Genomic DNA, 15,052 nt, shown 5'->3' with positions numbered 1-15,052 from the left:
GGCTTTGCACAGTGGGGAAAATGCACAGAGCCATTACACAGTGGGGAAAATGCACAGAGACATTACACAGCAGGGGAAATGCACAGAGGCTTTGCACATCCCTGTGTGGCACTGGGAGAGAGGCTGTGAGCTGGGCAGGGGGCAGCTGTTTAGGTGCTACTTGGGTAAGGAGGGAGCAGAATGTTCTATTAAAGACTCCCTTTCTTCCCAGTTCTCATCAGTTCAGGAATGCACAGGCCATGCTGAGGAGCACTCTGTACTCCTGCCCTCTGCCCTGGGCATCTCTGCCTGGGAAAGGGTGAGGAAATTGCTGAGTCCAAAACCCAGACAAGGAAATCCTTTTGTAATTTTTTTTGGCCATCATGGGACACCCAGGATGCAGGACACAGCACGTTTAGAGCTGTTGACCCAAGGGTGAGTCCAGCTTGTTCCTCATACCCCACATGGTTGCAGTTGGCAGCCCAGACTCCTACAATGAATTTTTTCATATTTCATTTTAAGTAGCCTCTTTCAAATCCCGGCTGCACACCCAAAATGAGCTACACAGACCAACTGCAAGCAGAGGAGAATCAAAATAATGGGCTTAAGGCCAGGAGTGGGGTTGCCAGGCACAAAACTCCCACTAATTAGATGGAACAGTTAAATGACAAAGTCCAGGTGGGGGCTGGGGGATTGGTGTAGGGATTTCTCACCAGAGCAATCTTCAGGTGGCCTAAAGTGCACATAGAAGATTGTAGGGGTCATCTCTGTCTTTTGGGTGATGGCTGTGGGTGGTGGGATTTGGGAGGGGGTTTGGAGGATGTCAGTGTCCAAGAGTGACCAGGGCTGGGGAAGTGTGGCTGCTGACACTGAGAGCTGGGGGTTGCATTCCAGGGCTTGGCTGTGGATGCCATGCAAGCACCTGAGGCTGGCTCAGACCCTGCATCAGGCAAAGATCTGATTCTGAGGGGGACCCATCTCTGGTGGAAGCTGAGTGAGGACCAGATCCTGCTAGATCTGGCATGCAAATTCCCTAGCAATCCTCTGCAACAGGGAATTAGTGTCAGGAGGCAAATGCTTGAGTGGGGTAACTCTGGGAGGTCATTGTAGACTGAAGGAAGAAAGGATCTTGTGTTATAAACCCCCCAATATCCAGCCAGGAAATATCCAAACACTTCATATCTCATCTAAGGTTACCTCCTTAATTCTGTTTTAACTCTCCCACATTTGTGGATGCAATTATTGTCCTATGAAAAAAAAAATATCCTCCCACACAAGTGAGATGAAGACTATTAACTGGAGTCAGCCACTTGTGACAAGAGCTGCTCCAAGAACAGAGAGCTGTGTTTATGGTGCTCTGGTAAGAAGCAAAGAGCACACTTTAAAATAATGATTAAATAAAACAACAGCCGTTCTCCTCCTTCTTCGAGAGCAGCAAGCCCGGCTCCAGCTGTGCCTGTCTCCCAGATGTGCCCGTGGGTCTGAGCGTGGGACTCCTGCCTGCAGACTCGTCCCGCCGGCAGACTCGTCCCACCAGACGAACCAGTTTCACTTTCAGAAATAGGAAGTTCGCCGGGAAGGGCCGGCGAGCGCCCAGACGCGTGCGGGTAGCGCGGGCCGGCAGGATGAGCTCCCCGGCCGGCGGCAGGAGCCCCGCATCCCCCCTTTGCCCGGCCTCCCGGAGCGTGGTGGCATAGCCCACCGCATCCAGAGCATCGCCGGGCATGGAGCAGTTCGTCAGGAAGCGCCTGACCTTCCTGACATCCTTCTGGAACAAGCTCCGTCCCCGCTCCGTGACGGAGAGCTGCTCGCTGGGGTATCTTGGCTCTGATTCCGTTTCGCTGAACTCGGAGGCGACTTCCATTTCCTTCATCCCCAAGTCCTCTCTCTGTATCGCTTTGTACGCTTTCACAGCCCGCAGCGCCGAGGAGCTGAGCGTAAGCGCTGGGGACAAACTGCGTGTCCTCAGAGAGGAGGGCGAGTATGTCCTGGCCCGGCGGCTGCTGGGGGAGCCGGCCATGGGCTACGTCCCTGCTGCCTACGTGGCCAACCTCAGCCAGGGCACCTCGGCTCACCGCCCGTAAGTATCCCCCGCTCTGGATCCACAGGGGGACGGAGGCTGGGCTAGGGCAGCGCATCCCGCAGGGAAAGGCAGCGCTCGCCCTCCACAGCGGCAGCGAGCGCCTGATCCTCATCCCCTGCTGTGGCCATCAGCGGCGCGGGGACTGAGCGGGGACCTGCCCTCCCCTGGGCACCCCTGCATCCCCTGGGCACCCCTGCATCCCCTGCAGCCCCTGCATCCCCTGCAGCCCCTGCAGCCCCTGCAGCTCGTGGCAGCGGGGTGGAGGTGTTCTCCAGAGGAAGCGAGATTTGGGGGATGAGCCAGAGATGCAGGTGTCCCTTCGTGGCTGCATCACCCTCGCACGGGGTGGGCTGGCTCTGGGCTGGGGTGCGGGGTGATGCTGGGCAGGGCTGCAAAGGATCCTGCTTGCTCCGGCTGCTTTCCCTCTTGTTAAAGGGGAGCCAGAAAGAAGAGAGGGAGCTGTGGAGCTTGTACCTGAGCTCTGCCAGCTCCAAAGGGCTTGGGAGCACGGGAAGAAGCATTTGGGGTTGGTACCTGCCAGGAAGCCCAGAGCTCTGCAGGACCAGCTGTTGCTGCCTTCCTGCTTATCCAGGGCTGGGGTTTCCTCCCGGTCGGTGCCTCTCCCAGCCGACAGGGAGCTGGGGGCATGTCTCAGCGCTCTGGCAGCCGGGGAAAGCCCAGGCTCCTCGTTGCATAAGGCAGCCTGGTCCCGACACGTCGGGCGAAGCGCCCCGAGACACGGCTGTTCCCTCTGTGCCCTGAGTCACCGAGCGCGGGGCTGCGGCGGGCGTGGCACCCTGGGGACCCCTCCGCGCTCGCCCTCTGCTGAGTGGGGTAAAGGAGAGGAGGGAGAAGCCCGGGGAGGGTCCCCGATGTGCAGGTGGGATGGGAGAGACCCTCCCTGCGTGTGCTTTGAGCACGGCAAATCCAGTCCGGCTGGGCTGTGCTGGGGCCACAGCGATGTGGACCGCGGGGTCGGCTCCCGGCCTTATTCCCACGGCTTGGGACAGTTGGACAGGCTACAGGGGAGCGTGTAGCACACACACAGGTGTGTGTACCTCTGTGTGTGTACCTGTGTGCATGTACCTGTGTGCATACATATCTGTGTACATGTGTGTACCTGTGTGTGTACGTGTGTGTGTACATGTATGTGGTACGTGTGTGTGTGTACCTGTGTGTGTGTACCTGTGTACGTACATATCTGTGTACATGTGTGTGTACATGTGTGTGTGTACCTGTGTGTATCTCTGTGTACCTGTGTGTGTGTGTATCTGTGTGTGTGTCCCTGTGTGTGTGTACCTGTGTGCGTACATATCTGTGTACATGTGTGTGTACATGTGTGTGTGTACCTGTGTGTATCTCTGTGTACCTGTGTGTGTGTGTACCTGTGTGTGTGTACCTGTGTGTGTACCTGTATGTGGTATGTGTGTGTACCTCTGTGTGTACATATCTGTGTATGTGTGTGTACATGTGTGTACGTGTGTGTGTACATGTGTGTGTACCTGTATGTGGTATGTGTGTGTACATGTGTGCACCTGTGTATGTACCTGTGTGTGTGTACCTGTGTGTGCGTACCTGTGTGCGTACATATCTGTGTACATGTGTGTACATGTGTGTGTGTGTGTGTGTACCTGTGTGTGTGTACCTGTGTGTGTGTGTGTACGTGTGTGTGCGTACCTCTGTGTGTATGTGTACCTGTGTGTATCTGTGTGTATCTGTGTGTGTGTACCTGTGTGTGTGTGTGTGTGCACCTGTGTGTATCTGTGTGTACCTGTGGGTGTGTGGGTGTGTACCTGTGTGTGTGTGTACCTGTGTGAGCAGCAGCCGTGAGCAGCTCTGCCCAGCCACATCCTGCGGACAGGGAAAGGGCGCTGCCAGGGCGTGGGAGGGCAGAGGGCCGGACCGTGCGCGGCTTCCAGCCGGAGCGAGCCGCGAGCACGCCGACTCCGTGGAGCCGCAGGTCGGAGCTGGGTGGTAATTTGTTCACCCCATCACGTATAATTTCCTGCGCGGCTTCTCAGACGCTGGCGATCCCAGCTAATGAAACTGTTGGCTTACATCCTGGCTGCCTTAGGCTGGATGGAGCTGCGTCCCCCTGTGCATCCCGCTGTGTAGGGACCCAGCCAGCCACCGTGCCTTTCCTTACGCGACTTCAGGGATGAATGTCAGTGATGTGACACAGACAAGGGTTTGGCTGGGTCCTCCCCCGTCTTGGTACTGTGAAGTCCTCAGACGTCACTACCACAGCTGGAGCAGCAAAAGGCAATTGCCAGAGATGTTTTCATTGATGCCATTTGTTCCTGGGCTCAGAGCTGGTTCTGCCCGTGAGCTGCAGGTCAAGAGTGCAAAGGGATCCTGCGCCTGCATGTCCATGCTGTCATGGCAGGACACAGGGACAAGCTCTCCAGAGCATCTTCCTCACAGTGCCAGGTGGTTTGTGCTTTATTTACCACAGGCTATCAGCCCAAAAGTGTAAATCTCACCTCAGGGTTTGGGATGGAGCTGAGACGTGGACAGCAGTGTACAGACACTGGTGGAGGAAATGCCCCATCCCTGGCAGTTCAATACCAGGCTGGATGGGGCTTTGAGCAGCCCAGGCTAGCAGAAGGTGTTCCCGCCCCTGGCAGGAGGGGTGGAATGAGATGAGTTTTAGGGTCCCTCCCAATCCAAACCATTCTGGGATTCTCTGATTCTGTGAAATGGTCTGCAGGCAGTGAGCTGCAATAAACTGCAGCATGTGCCTGTAAAGCCCACCCAACGGAACAGCCCTGGTGCATGCAGGCAGCCACATCTACAGGTTTTGAGACATGTTCTAGCCACCGTGCCACTTGGTGGCTGCAGGAATGAGCAAACAGTGGGATCCCAGCAGCTGCTCCCCCTCCCAAGCTCAGAGGATACAGAATCCCCTGAAATGCATGCAGACCCATCTGTGCAGCATCCCCTTGCCCTGCTCTGACCCCTCTGCTCTGCTCCCCAGCTGGTACTTCAGCAAGATCAGCCGAAATGAAGCGGAGCAGCTCCTCCTCTCGCCTCCCAACCAGCACGGCTCCTTCCTCGTCCGGGACAGTGAGAGCAGCAAGGGCGAATACTCTCTCTCAGGTGACCTTGTGGCAATTATCCAGATAAAATTAGCACAGGGAAATGAAGCAGGCTGTTACTTAGGAACAGCTCCTGGTTTGTTTAGCATGGGGTGAAAACAAGAATAAGTTTAAAGCACTTTTCAGCACCTTGTTGAAGGGAATGGGCGGCTTTCTGAGGGTGAGGGGAAAGTTTACAGAGCAGGGGTGGATTGTTGAATCACTGTGGCAAAGGAAAGTGCGTGGCTCCTGTCTGGGATACAAAAGCCATAAACATTTCACTTCAGCACTAACTCCCAGGATTTCATTCCAGCAGCTTTTGTCATCTGAGGGTTGCTTAAAAATATGCTGCCACTCCAGATTACCAGGGCATGGGCTGCTCCCACATACTGAAATCTGAATTCAGGAGGTTTTGGACCAGGCAGTGCCATTATGATTTGTTTTAATCCCCATAAAAGTAATCCCAGGAAAATTCATGGCAAACTCTACATCCCACCATCAATCCCTGAGCTGTGGGAGTCACAGCCACTCCTGGCTTATCCTCTTTGAGCAGCTCTGATGTTGTCTGAGCAGTCCATGGTGGAATTATGCCTGGGAATAAAGCTTATTAATTATCCCTGATAATAAAGCATCACCTCTGTGGTCCAAAGAAGCCTGGCTCACAATGGCCAAGAGTCCTCTGGGCCAGGAGGTGTGAGCAGAAGGGAGGTGGGGAGTGGGATGAAGCAGTCATGGGGAGAGCTGTGTTGCTTTAACTTTATTAGAAGGCTTAGAATCTTTAAAGGAGAGCTGGTGGAGCCAGCAGGGAGGTGGGGAGGGACTGATCTTTGCATGAGCTGAGTTTTCCCCAACCTGGGCTTCCCCACAGTGCGCAACAACACCAAGGTCAGCCACTTCCGAATCTGCAAGAGCCCCAGGGGCAGCCTCTACATCCAGAAGGGACACCCCTTTCCCAACATGGAGGAGCTCCTCGCCTTCTACACGGAGCACTGGAAGGTCATCCAGAGCCCCCTGCTGCAGCCCTGCAGCCCTGCGGTGCGTACGGGCACAGCTCGGCCCCGCTCCCCGCCTTCCCCACCTAGGAAAAGGGAGAGGGAAACAAGGAAACTAGAAATAATTAGTCTGTCCGTTTGGGTTTCGAGCTTTATTAAACTAAATTTAAAGCCCACCATTAGTATAGCTGCCAGCATCACCTTTGATCACCACGTTAAGGCTGGGCGTGGTATTTATAGGTATTTTTGACCAAGCCAAAATGCACAGAATTTTCTGAAATGTGTTGTCTGTCTCAAAGACTGGAAACCAAGTTGTTACAATCCCATTCAGTATGGATTCTGGAAATGCACTTCCAGTTTTTTCCTGAGAATATAAGACAAAACACATGGCTTTTATAAAGTTTTCATACTAATTAGTGCAGTGCTCATAAGTCTAATTACAGTATTAATCCCAAATTGCCAGCTCATTTCCTGATTAGAGTTCCATCCACTGATTATGACTTGGAAATAGCAATTAACCATCTGAATAATCCAAGAGTGAAATTGAAAGGTGTGGGATAAAAGAAATGCTAAATGAACCGAAGTCTAAATCAGCCATAATAGCAGTAATATTAATTCATGCATTTTTATTTATTGGTGGAGATGGAGAAAAGCCACTTTTGAGGTCTGATGAGGAGTGAATTATGACTTGAACTCCTGGTGTTTCATGTAGTCTCCAAACTCTCCCCCTTGCACAGCTGGGGTCCCAGCAGGGCTCAGGCAGAGGATGCCCCAGGTGTTCTGTGCCCGCAGTGAACACGGAGGGAAGGGCAGTGCTCAGGCTCGGCCCCTGGCTGGTGCAGCACCATGTCCTGCTCCTCTGTGGGCACCGAGGGCTGCTGCAGGCTCCAGCAGCAGGTCCTGCCTGGCTGGCTGGTCCGAGTGTGCCATTCCATGTCCATTCCAGACTCCCCCCGAGAGGGACGGTTGGGAGCGCCCGCGCTGGGAGTTCACCCTGCGGAGGAAGCTGGGAGAGGGCTACTTCGGAGAGGTGTGGGAAGGGCTGTGGAGGAACACGGTGCCAGTGGCCATCAAGATCATTAAAGGTACGTGGAGAATCAGATGTTAACAGCAGCCAACTTGTTCACTGCCATTATCATTGACCCTCCTTTATTTTCTCATCTTCGTGGCCACTTTGACTGTTTCATCATGCAAACTGCAGTAGGACCTGGTGAGGAGCCACTGGAATATTTCAGTGCACAAACCTAAGTTTGGGCTGCGTCCCTATAAAATGGCTCCAGCCAGTGGGTGTGTGACAAGTGACATCATATCAAATAAAACAGGTTTCTGATATATCAAGTCCTGATGGGACTGTGATCCTGAAAATGAGACCCAAACCCCCATGGAAAACATCTCTTTGGCTCTGAAACACAGGTTGTACAGACCTGAACTTTGAGAGCAGGGATGGGCTGTGAGGAGGTAAAAAAGGTTCTCATCCCATTTGGAGGCACTGAGGTCCCAATGTCTACATGAGAAAGTGGCTCACAAGGGCTGTGTTGGCTTTCTCCCACAGCTGACATGAAAGCAGAAGACTTCACCAAGGAGATTCAGAACCTGAAGCGCCTGAGGCATGAGAAGCTGATCCAGCTGCACGCCGTGTGCTCCCTGGAGGAGCCCGTGTACATCATCACCGAGCTCATGCGCAAAGGCAACCTCCACAGCTACCTCAACAGTGAGTGCTCTGCTGGCCCCACAGGATGGGGGATCCTGGGGCACTGCTTCCTGTGCCTCAGAGCGGCCCTATGAATCTGAATGGGGACCCTAAGGGAGTGCCAGCCTGGTTTCTGCCCTGTTTGATCAGTGGTAACACAGAGCAATCCATGGCAGTTGTGGGATCACAAAGTCTGCCATGATCCTTTGGATGTCCATGTGGGCTGGGTCTGTATCAAACCCTAGGAGCCCAAGCTGGTTGGTAGGGACCTTCATCCCTCCCCCACCTACCCACGGTCTGCCAGCTCCCACCAGAGCACACAATCTCACTGCTGTATTTGGGCAACTCCACCTTCTTTACCAATGAAACAGCCAATCCTCCCCGTGGGTTTATTCGTGTGCAGAGCTCATAACATGCCGTAGACCACTCATCACATAGTTTAATTTCCTTGGCCTTTCTTTCCCTGACCCAGCACAATCAAACAAACCGCTCCCACCAAGACCTGTTTTTCTCCAGGGTGCTTCCCCTCCCACCCACACTGACCTTGTGTCTGACTGGGGCTCCAGCAGCAGAGCTGGAGCTCACAGGTACAACAGGCTGAGAGGCCTGCAGGGAGATTGGCATGGCAGAAGGTCACCTTTGGCTTTGAACAAGCCATGGATATCTGTGACCTTGGTGCTCCTCAGAGCACCAGGCTGAGGATGCAAATTTGCCGTTTTACATATTCCCCATGTCCCACACTGCCAGCACAGGGTCTCCTTCCAAACCAAAACACCAAAAAAGTTGTTGGTAGATTGCCCCCAATGCTTGGATTGTCTGGATTAACAGGTCCTGAAGGGAAGTCCCTGGGCACCTCCCACCTGCTCAACATCGCCTGCCAAGTGGCAGATGGGATGAGGTACCTGGAGGAGAAGCACATTGTCCACCGGGATCTGGCAGCCAGAAACATCCTGGTTGGAGAGGAACTCACCTGCAAAATCGCTGATTTCGGGCTTGCCCGGCTCCTCAAGGTCAGTTCAGGGGATGTTGTGGTCCCTCCCTGCCACTATCTGAGCTCATAGAGCTGTCCCATGATGGAGGCAATCCCTGCCAGCCCCAAAACTCGTGTCTGTGTTGTTCACCCCATCCCTCATGTCCTGTCTGCCATTGCTTTTCAGGATGACATCTATTCCACTAGCAGCAGCACTAAAATCCCAGTGAAGTGGACAGCCCCAGAGGCAGCCAACTACCGCACCTACTCCCTCAAATCCGACGTCTGGTCCTATGGGATTCTGCTCTATGAGGTCTTCACATATGGACAGATCCCGTATGAAGGTAGGGCTGCTGCCCCTCTCCATCCACCTGCTGGGCAGCTTGTCCATGGTCCCCAAAAGCCAGAGGATCATGAAATGCTATATTGTCCCTTCCCTAAGGGATATGGAAGCAGCTCCTGGAGCATGAGCAGGTTATTGTCCATTTAGGGATGGCTTAGAGGGCTATTCAAAGGTTGCAGAGTGGGTGCAGGAGTTGGTCTGGACCTCCCAGATCCTCTTTTCTACCACCCCTCTGGCAGAGAGACACTGTTTCACAGCATCACCAGTGACATCTTGGCCACCGCAGGTGTACCTTCAGGGCATCCTTTGGGGACATCAGACTCAGGGGCATCTTCTCCTTCCTTGCAGGAATGACAAACCAAGAAACCGTACGGCAAATCACCAGGGGCTACCGCCTCCCCCGGCCCAGCCCCTGCCCTCCCGAGATCTACAGCATCATGCTGGAGTGCTGGAGTGGCAACACGGAGGAGCGTCCCACCTTCCTGGCCCTGAGGGAAAAGCTGGGCTTCATCTACAGGCGGCTGCTCAGCTCCCTCTCCTGAGGGACCCCTTCCCACCATCCTTCCTGCACAAGCCCCTCCAGGCCAGCTCTTGCCGACAAGTTCCTTCCTTCTGGTTTGCCCTCTGACAGGGCTACAAGGAAAGCACATCCCCCCAGAAAATAGCCTGTGGTCCCTCTCAGCCAGGGTGCAGGGAGGTGGCCAAGGGAGAAAGCAACAAGTTGTGCAGAACTCATTGCCAGCACTTGGCTGTGTAACAGTTTGGAGAAGCCCCATGGAGGCATCACTCAAAGTTTACATCTTCCTTCACTCAGTAGGGTGGGAGGCCCCTGCTGCTCCCCACACAAACGTGAAGGTTTGCAGTTCATGTTCAGTTGTGGCTCTGCTTGATTTATCTTGTAGTGTGTGTTCGGTGTATTTATCAATAAATGTGTGTGCATCCACCCACAGGAGTCCTTGCAGGGCGTTGCTGGATGCTCCTCCCTCAGCACACTGCTCCACTCCCTCCCGGGAATCATGGAATGGCTTGGGTTGGAATGGCCCTAAAGCTCATCTTGTTCCAAACCTCCCCTGACACGGACCCCCCTTCCACTAGAGCAGGTTGCTCCAAGCCCTGTCCAGCCTGGGTGTGAACACTTCCAGGGATGGGTTCAAGGAGCCCACCAAGGACAGGTTCAAGGAAGCACTGATTTGCAACTAGCCCCACTCTTGGAACCACAGATAAAACCATTCTTGTGTTTCTTTGGACTGTCTGCACCCAAGTACCCTGTGTGCCTCTGCCACCCCTTTTCCAGGCAGCAGCCCCACATGCCCTGAGGAGTCTGCACAGTCAGCTCTTGACTGGGCTGCTCTGCTCTGGATCCTTGTCTCACTCACCCTCCTGTGGTTATTCCAAGAAAAATGAATGTCTGGGTTCTAATATTGAATGAGTCCTTATCCCAGGTGCAGGCAGCAAAGCTGAAACCCTGCATCAGCCTACTTTGCTCTTTATTCCATCCATGGGGAAAGCCAAGAGATGCTCCCAGCACCCTCAGCTCCTCCCTAATCCCAGGATGTGGCATTGCAGGGGGACCTTGAGCCTCAGGTCCCTCCCTAGCCATGGCAGAGTTTGCTGCACCAAGTCCCTCTTGCCCCCTGCCCATGCACGCTCCCAGAGGCAGGACTGTCCTTGGCAGCAGTGGAAAAACACATGGAAAATCAGGAATTGAGCAATGTCAAGGCTCAAGGCTGGTGCAGGCAGGGGCAGCCTGAGTGGGGCTGTTAGAGCCCTAACACAATTGTGGCACTGGTGGCAGGAGCAGACAGGCTGTGGGTGAAAAGCAACTGGCAGAGGTTTAGAATTCTTCCTGACAAGCTCATCTTGCCCCTTTGCAGGTGACCAGTGGGACTGAGCCAACAGCAATGTTGGAATTTATAAAGTTAATAAAGTTTATATAACATTCCCCATGCCTGGGCAGTGTCCATGCTGTGCAGAACAGCAGAAACAAGTCTGGCTGTTGGCTGAGCAAGTCTCCAAGCACGAGGGGCCTGGAAAGGGGAGGCAGGAATGTGGTTTAGGGGTGGGATGAAGCCTGCTCTGTTCCCGTAGAGCTGCAGCCCTGTCCTGGGAAGGCAGCAGCTCCTGGTTGGAGTGTTCCCAGATGGAAAAAGCAACAGGTTGAGTTTGGACAAGGTTGCAAGAGGAAATCCTCTCCTTGCACAAACATTTTGCAGCTTGATCAAACACCTGAGCAGAGAGCACAGCTATGTCCAGCCCAGGTCCTCTCCTGCAGGAAAGTAAAGACTGAAGGCACATCCAGCAGGTGAAGGGTTGTGGCACACTAAGGAAGGGCAGGGACACGGTGAGGGGAGGCTGCAGCACCTCAGAATCACAGAATGGTTTGGGTTGGAAGGGACCTTCAAGATCACCTTGTTCCAACCCCCTGCCATGGGCAGGGACACTTTCCACTAGACCAGGCTGCTCAAATAGCAATAAAGACTAAATTTGCAGGTCTGGCTGCCACCAGATGGAGCTCAAAAATAAGCAGGAGGAGAAGGGCGTGCGTGGGGTGATGGGGCTGGTGTGGGGCACAGCCATCCATGGTGGGGTACCCAGAGATGCCAGGGGGGCTGGCAGGGCACCAGGCTGTCACACACATGGCCCAAAACCAGCTCACTCAGCAGTCACAGGGAGCTCTTGGAGATGTAATGACACAGTGTTTCCCACAGCAGTTTTCCTTCCTCCTCCTCTTCCTCTGCTGCATGAAAAGCCTGGGTTTGCCCTCCATCACAGTCTGCTGGGTTTTGGCATTTCTGAGAGTCATTACTTGTTTTCTAAAAGTAGATAAAGTTGGGGGTGGGTGGGGAGGGGAACCCAAATTTTCCTATCTGCTCCCATGATCTCAGCCTGAGCTGGGCACTGCAGCCCTCCCCCAAAAACTGGACCAGGCTTTTCCTTAATCCACTCCACAAAGGCAGGAATGCTGGGGTCCAAGTCCCTCCAGCACTGCTCTGGAGTGGGCATTGCAAATCCTGCTGTTACAGGCACCTCCTGCTCCATTTGCAGCCTGGCATGTGCCCGTTTGAGGATTCAAGGATGGGAGCCTTGACCCAGTGGCATTTGGAAGCAGCCTCGGGCTAATGTGATGTATTTCAGCTGCACAGCTCATTTCTATTTTTAAGGTCCCACATCAGCGTTTGAAGGGTGAGGGGGAAGCAGAGCTGCTGGAGGGAAACAAACCAAACCAAAACAACCCCCAGCAGCAAGAGGCAGGGAATGGAAAGAAATACTTCTGGCCGGAGGCGGTGGGGTGGCACGAGGGCTGCTGCAAAGGACGAGTGAGCAGAAAACACCAGCGAGTTTTTAGCAAATATGTGCATTAATCAACAGTTAAAACACCATCGAGGGAGCAGAGGGGGGACGTCAGTCCCTGTGGAGTTGATGCCATAGGAGGTGCGTGCTTGCCCCTCCGTGCAGGAAGAAGGGGATTGATTAGGGAGCTGTACAGTGTATGGGGAACCCCTTTCATTACCTTGCTTCTACTGCACAATGTTTCCCTTGCTATCCCACCACAGCAGCAACACAAGGACACAGGAAATCAGCTGGAATCATAGAATCACTTAGGTTGGAAAAGGCCTCTAAGATCTTTGAGTTCAGCCATTCCCTCAGCACTGCCAAGGCCACCACTAACCCATGTCCCCAGGTGCCACATCCACAGGTCTTTCAAACCCCTCCAGGGATGGGGAATCCCATGCTTGGGAACTTTCTCAGTGTGGAGATTTGTCCTGATAGGCAACCTAAACCTCTCCTGCCACAATCTGAGGCTGTTCCATAGAATTGTGTAATGAGAGTTTTCTCTCATCACTTGTTACTTAAGACAGATACCCACTGCAGTGGAGACAGAAACAGAACAAAAATAAATGTGCTCGGCTGTCAGATGCTTTTCCAAAATGTCTGCAGGCTGTGAAAGGGCAAGAAAGGCCCTAAAATCCTTTCAATCACAAGCAAAAAAAGGCAATACCAAGGGCTTTGCTCTGAGAAATGCCATGAAGCTGCCCAGGAGCATACCTGGGGGGATCTGGACTCTATCTCCACTCCCAGCAGAGAAGGAGTCTGAGGCTGTGACACTTCACATTCAGAAAAACAGCCTTTAACTCATCAGGGGTTTTCCAGGCAGTTTTGCTTCACTGGACAGGGAACCATGGGCAGAAGGGCAGCCTCTGACAGGTGTTGCAGTCCCTGCTGTAAATCCAACCCACCTTGGAGCAGTGTGGGAATGAACTTAGCCTTCATCCAGCATCCAAAAACTGGACAGGGGAGCATCCATGTGCTCATGGCCTCACAGAGCAGCTCACTTAGAGCTGGATCAGGCTGGGGAACGTGCCCAGATGAAAGCCAGGGATGTGGGACTGGTGCCTTTGCTCTGTCACTGCCTCCCCTGGGTGCCTGAGGACAGTTGCTGGGTTTGTCCCTCCATGATCACAAGACCAACAAGCAAATACAGAGATATTGACTTTACCTTTATGTGTCCACACTGATTTCCAGGCTTGGAAAAAAATATTTGTCTCTCCAAAATATGTGGCTTTTGCTGGCAGCCAGCAGCAGAGGAGACCCCTGAGGCACCCTGGGGTTGAGCAGCACCCAAAGGGATTTGCTGAGCCCTGGGAAGACCCTGGGGCAGTGCCACAACCACATGTCCCAGCCAGCCACCCCTCCTTGCCTTGTCTTAGTCAGAAAGGGTTTATTTTATAATGATTTTCCTGTGTTTCATGAAGTTTAAAGGCTGCCATGTGCAGCCCCACAACAACAACAGTTTGCTGCCTGACTGGAAGTCACATCAGGTCAGATGCTGCCATGGACATGGGGGTCACCTTCGGGGTGCTGGCAGTGCCCAGACTGCTGGAACACTCCTGGAGCCATCCCCCTTGGATCCACACACTGATCCAGGGGGAACAGAGGTGCCAGTGCTGCCCTGGCCCCTCGGAGGGACAGGGGACACAGACACTCTGCCCCCATGACAAGGACCAGTGCCTGGGAGAGCAGAGCTCAGTGAAAAGCTTACTCAACACTTTCCACTGTAAAAACAACAGAACTGGAAGTGACCCTGGATGCCCCTGCAAGCAGCCACAAAGCAGAGCAGCCACTTGCCCCCAGCTGCTCCCTGCCCTTTGCTCTGCCAGCACAGGACACCAGGAGGCAAAGTCACAGCTCAGGGGTCCCATGGCCTCAGCTGCCACCAGGGCTGCAGCACCTGGTGCCCACAGGGACAGCCCCACACCTCATGCTGTGGCTGGGAGCAGAGCAGGAAGATTTGGCACCTTTAAATCAACAGCTCCAAGGTTTTGTTTTTTTTTTTTTTTTTGCCTCCAGCAGGAACAAAGGCACTCCCTTCATGCAGGCTCTTGTTTTCCCAGCTATTGGGCTGGTCACGGAAGGATCAAACAGCCAAACTGAACCATTGAAGGCAAAAATCAGGTAAAACAGCACTTGGGGCAATTGGGATCCAGGGCTGCAAACCCAGTGCAGCCTCTGAGCTGCCATCCACACCATGAGCTCCAGCCTGATAGCCAGGTACATAAATGCATGTCTTGAGCAAGTTTAATCTCTCTTCTCATTATGGAAGGGTCACTGTGCACCCCAAATCCTTCCCCCAGCCCCAGCCACACCTGCTCAGGCCCTGGCACTCGCTCCTAGCCTTCAAGCTACCAAAGCAGTGCAGAGCAGCCGTGTGTTCAGGGAACAAAACAAGTTCAGTGCCAGCAGGGACAGGCTGTGTAGCCAAGTAAGGAGAGAAGAGGGCGAGGGGAGGCGTTTGCAACACCACCACAGCCCGGCCAGATCCTGCTCATGTGCAAAACACACATGGCCCAGTGAGTCAGGCTGGCACGTGATACCTGGCACCACCACATCCTGCTGCTGCTCTGTGCTGTGTCCTGGTC

At 53.8% G+C, this 15,052-nt stretch overlaps 1 protein-coding gene across 1 annotated transcript; it reads left to right on the top strand.

Moving 5' to 3' along the window:
- The first annotated feature begins 1,561 nt into the window (after positions 1–1,561).
- On the top strand, positions 1,562–10,077 carry SRMS (src-related kinase lacking C-terminal regulatory tyrosine and N-terminal myristylation sites). The gene is made up of 8 exons (XM_041399148.1): positions 1,562–2,059; positions 5,040–5,161; positions 6,008–6,174; positions 7,078–7,216; positions 7,684–7,842; positions 8,650–8,831; positions 8,979–9,135; positions 9,483–10,077. Exons 1-8 carry the CDS (start codon positions 1,704–1,706, stop codon positions 9,674–9,676), a joined length of 1,476 nt encoding a protein of 491 aa, XP_041255082.1. The 5' UTR covers positions 1,562–1,703; the 3' UTR covers positions 9,677–10,077.
- The last annotated feature ends 4,975 nt before the right edge of the window (positions 10,078–15,052 follow it).

Source organism: Onychostruthus taczanowskii, unplaced genomic scaffold, assembly GCF_017590055.1.
Source record: "Onychostruthus taczanowskii isolate IOZ18803 unplaced genomic scaffold, ASM1759005v1 scaffold157, whole genome shotgun sequence".
In the NCBI taxonomy this organism is placed as follows: Eukaryota; Metazoa; Chordata; class Aves; order Passeriformes; family Passeridae; genus Onychostruthus; species Onychostruthus taczanowskii.
Note: the sequence above shows the minus strand (reverse complement) of the source record. Positions and strands in the feature narration are given on the sequence as shown.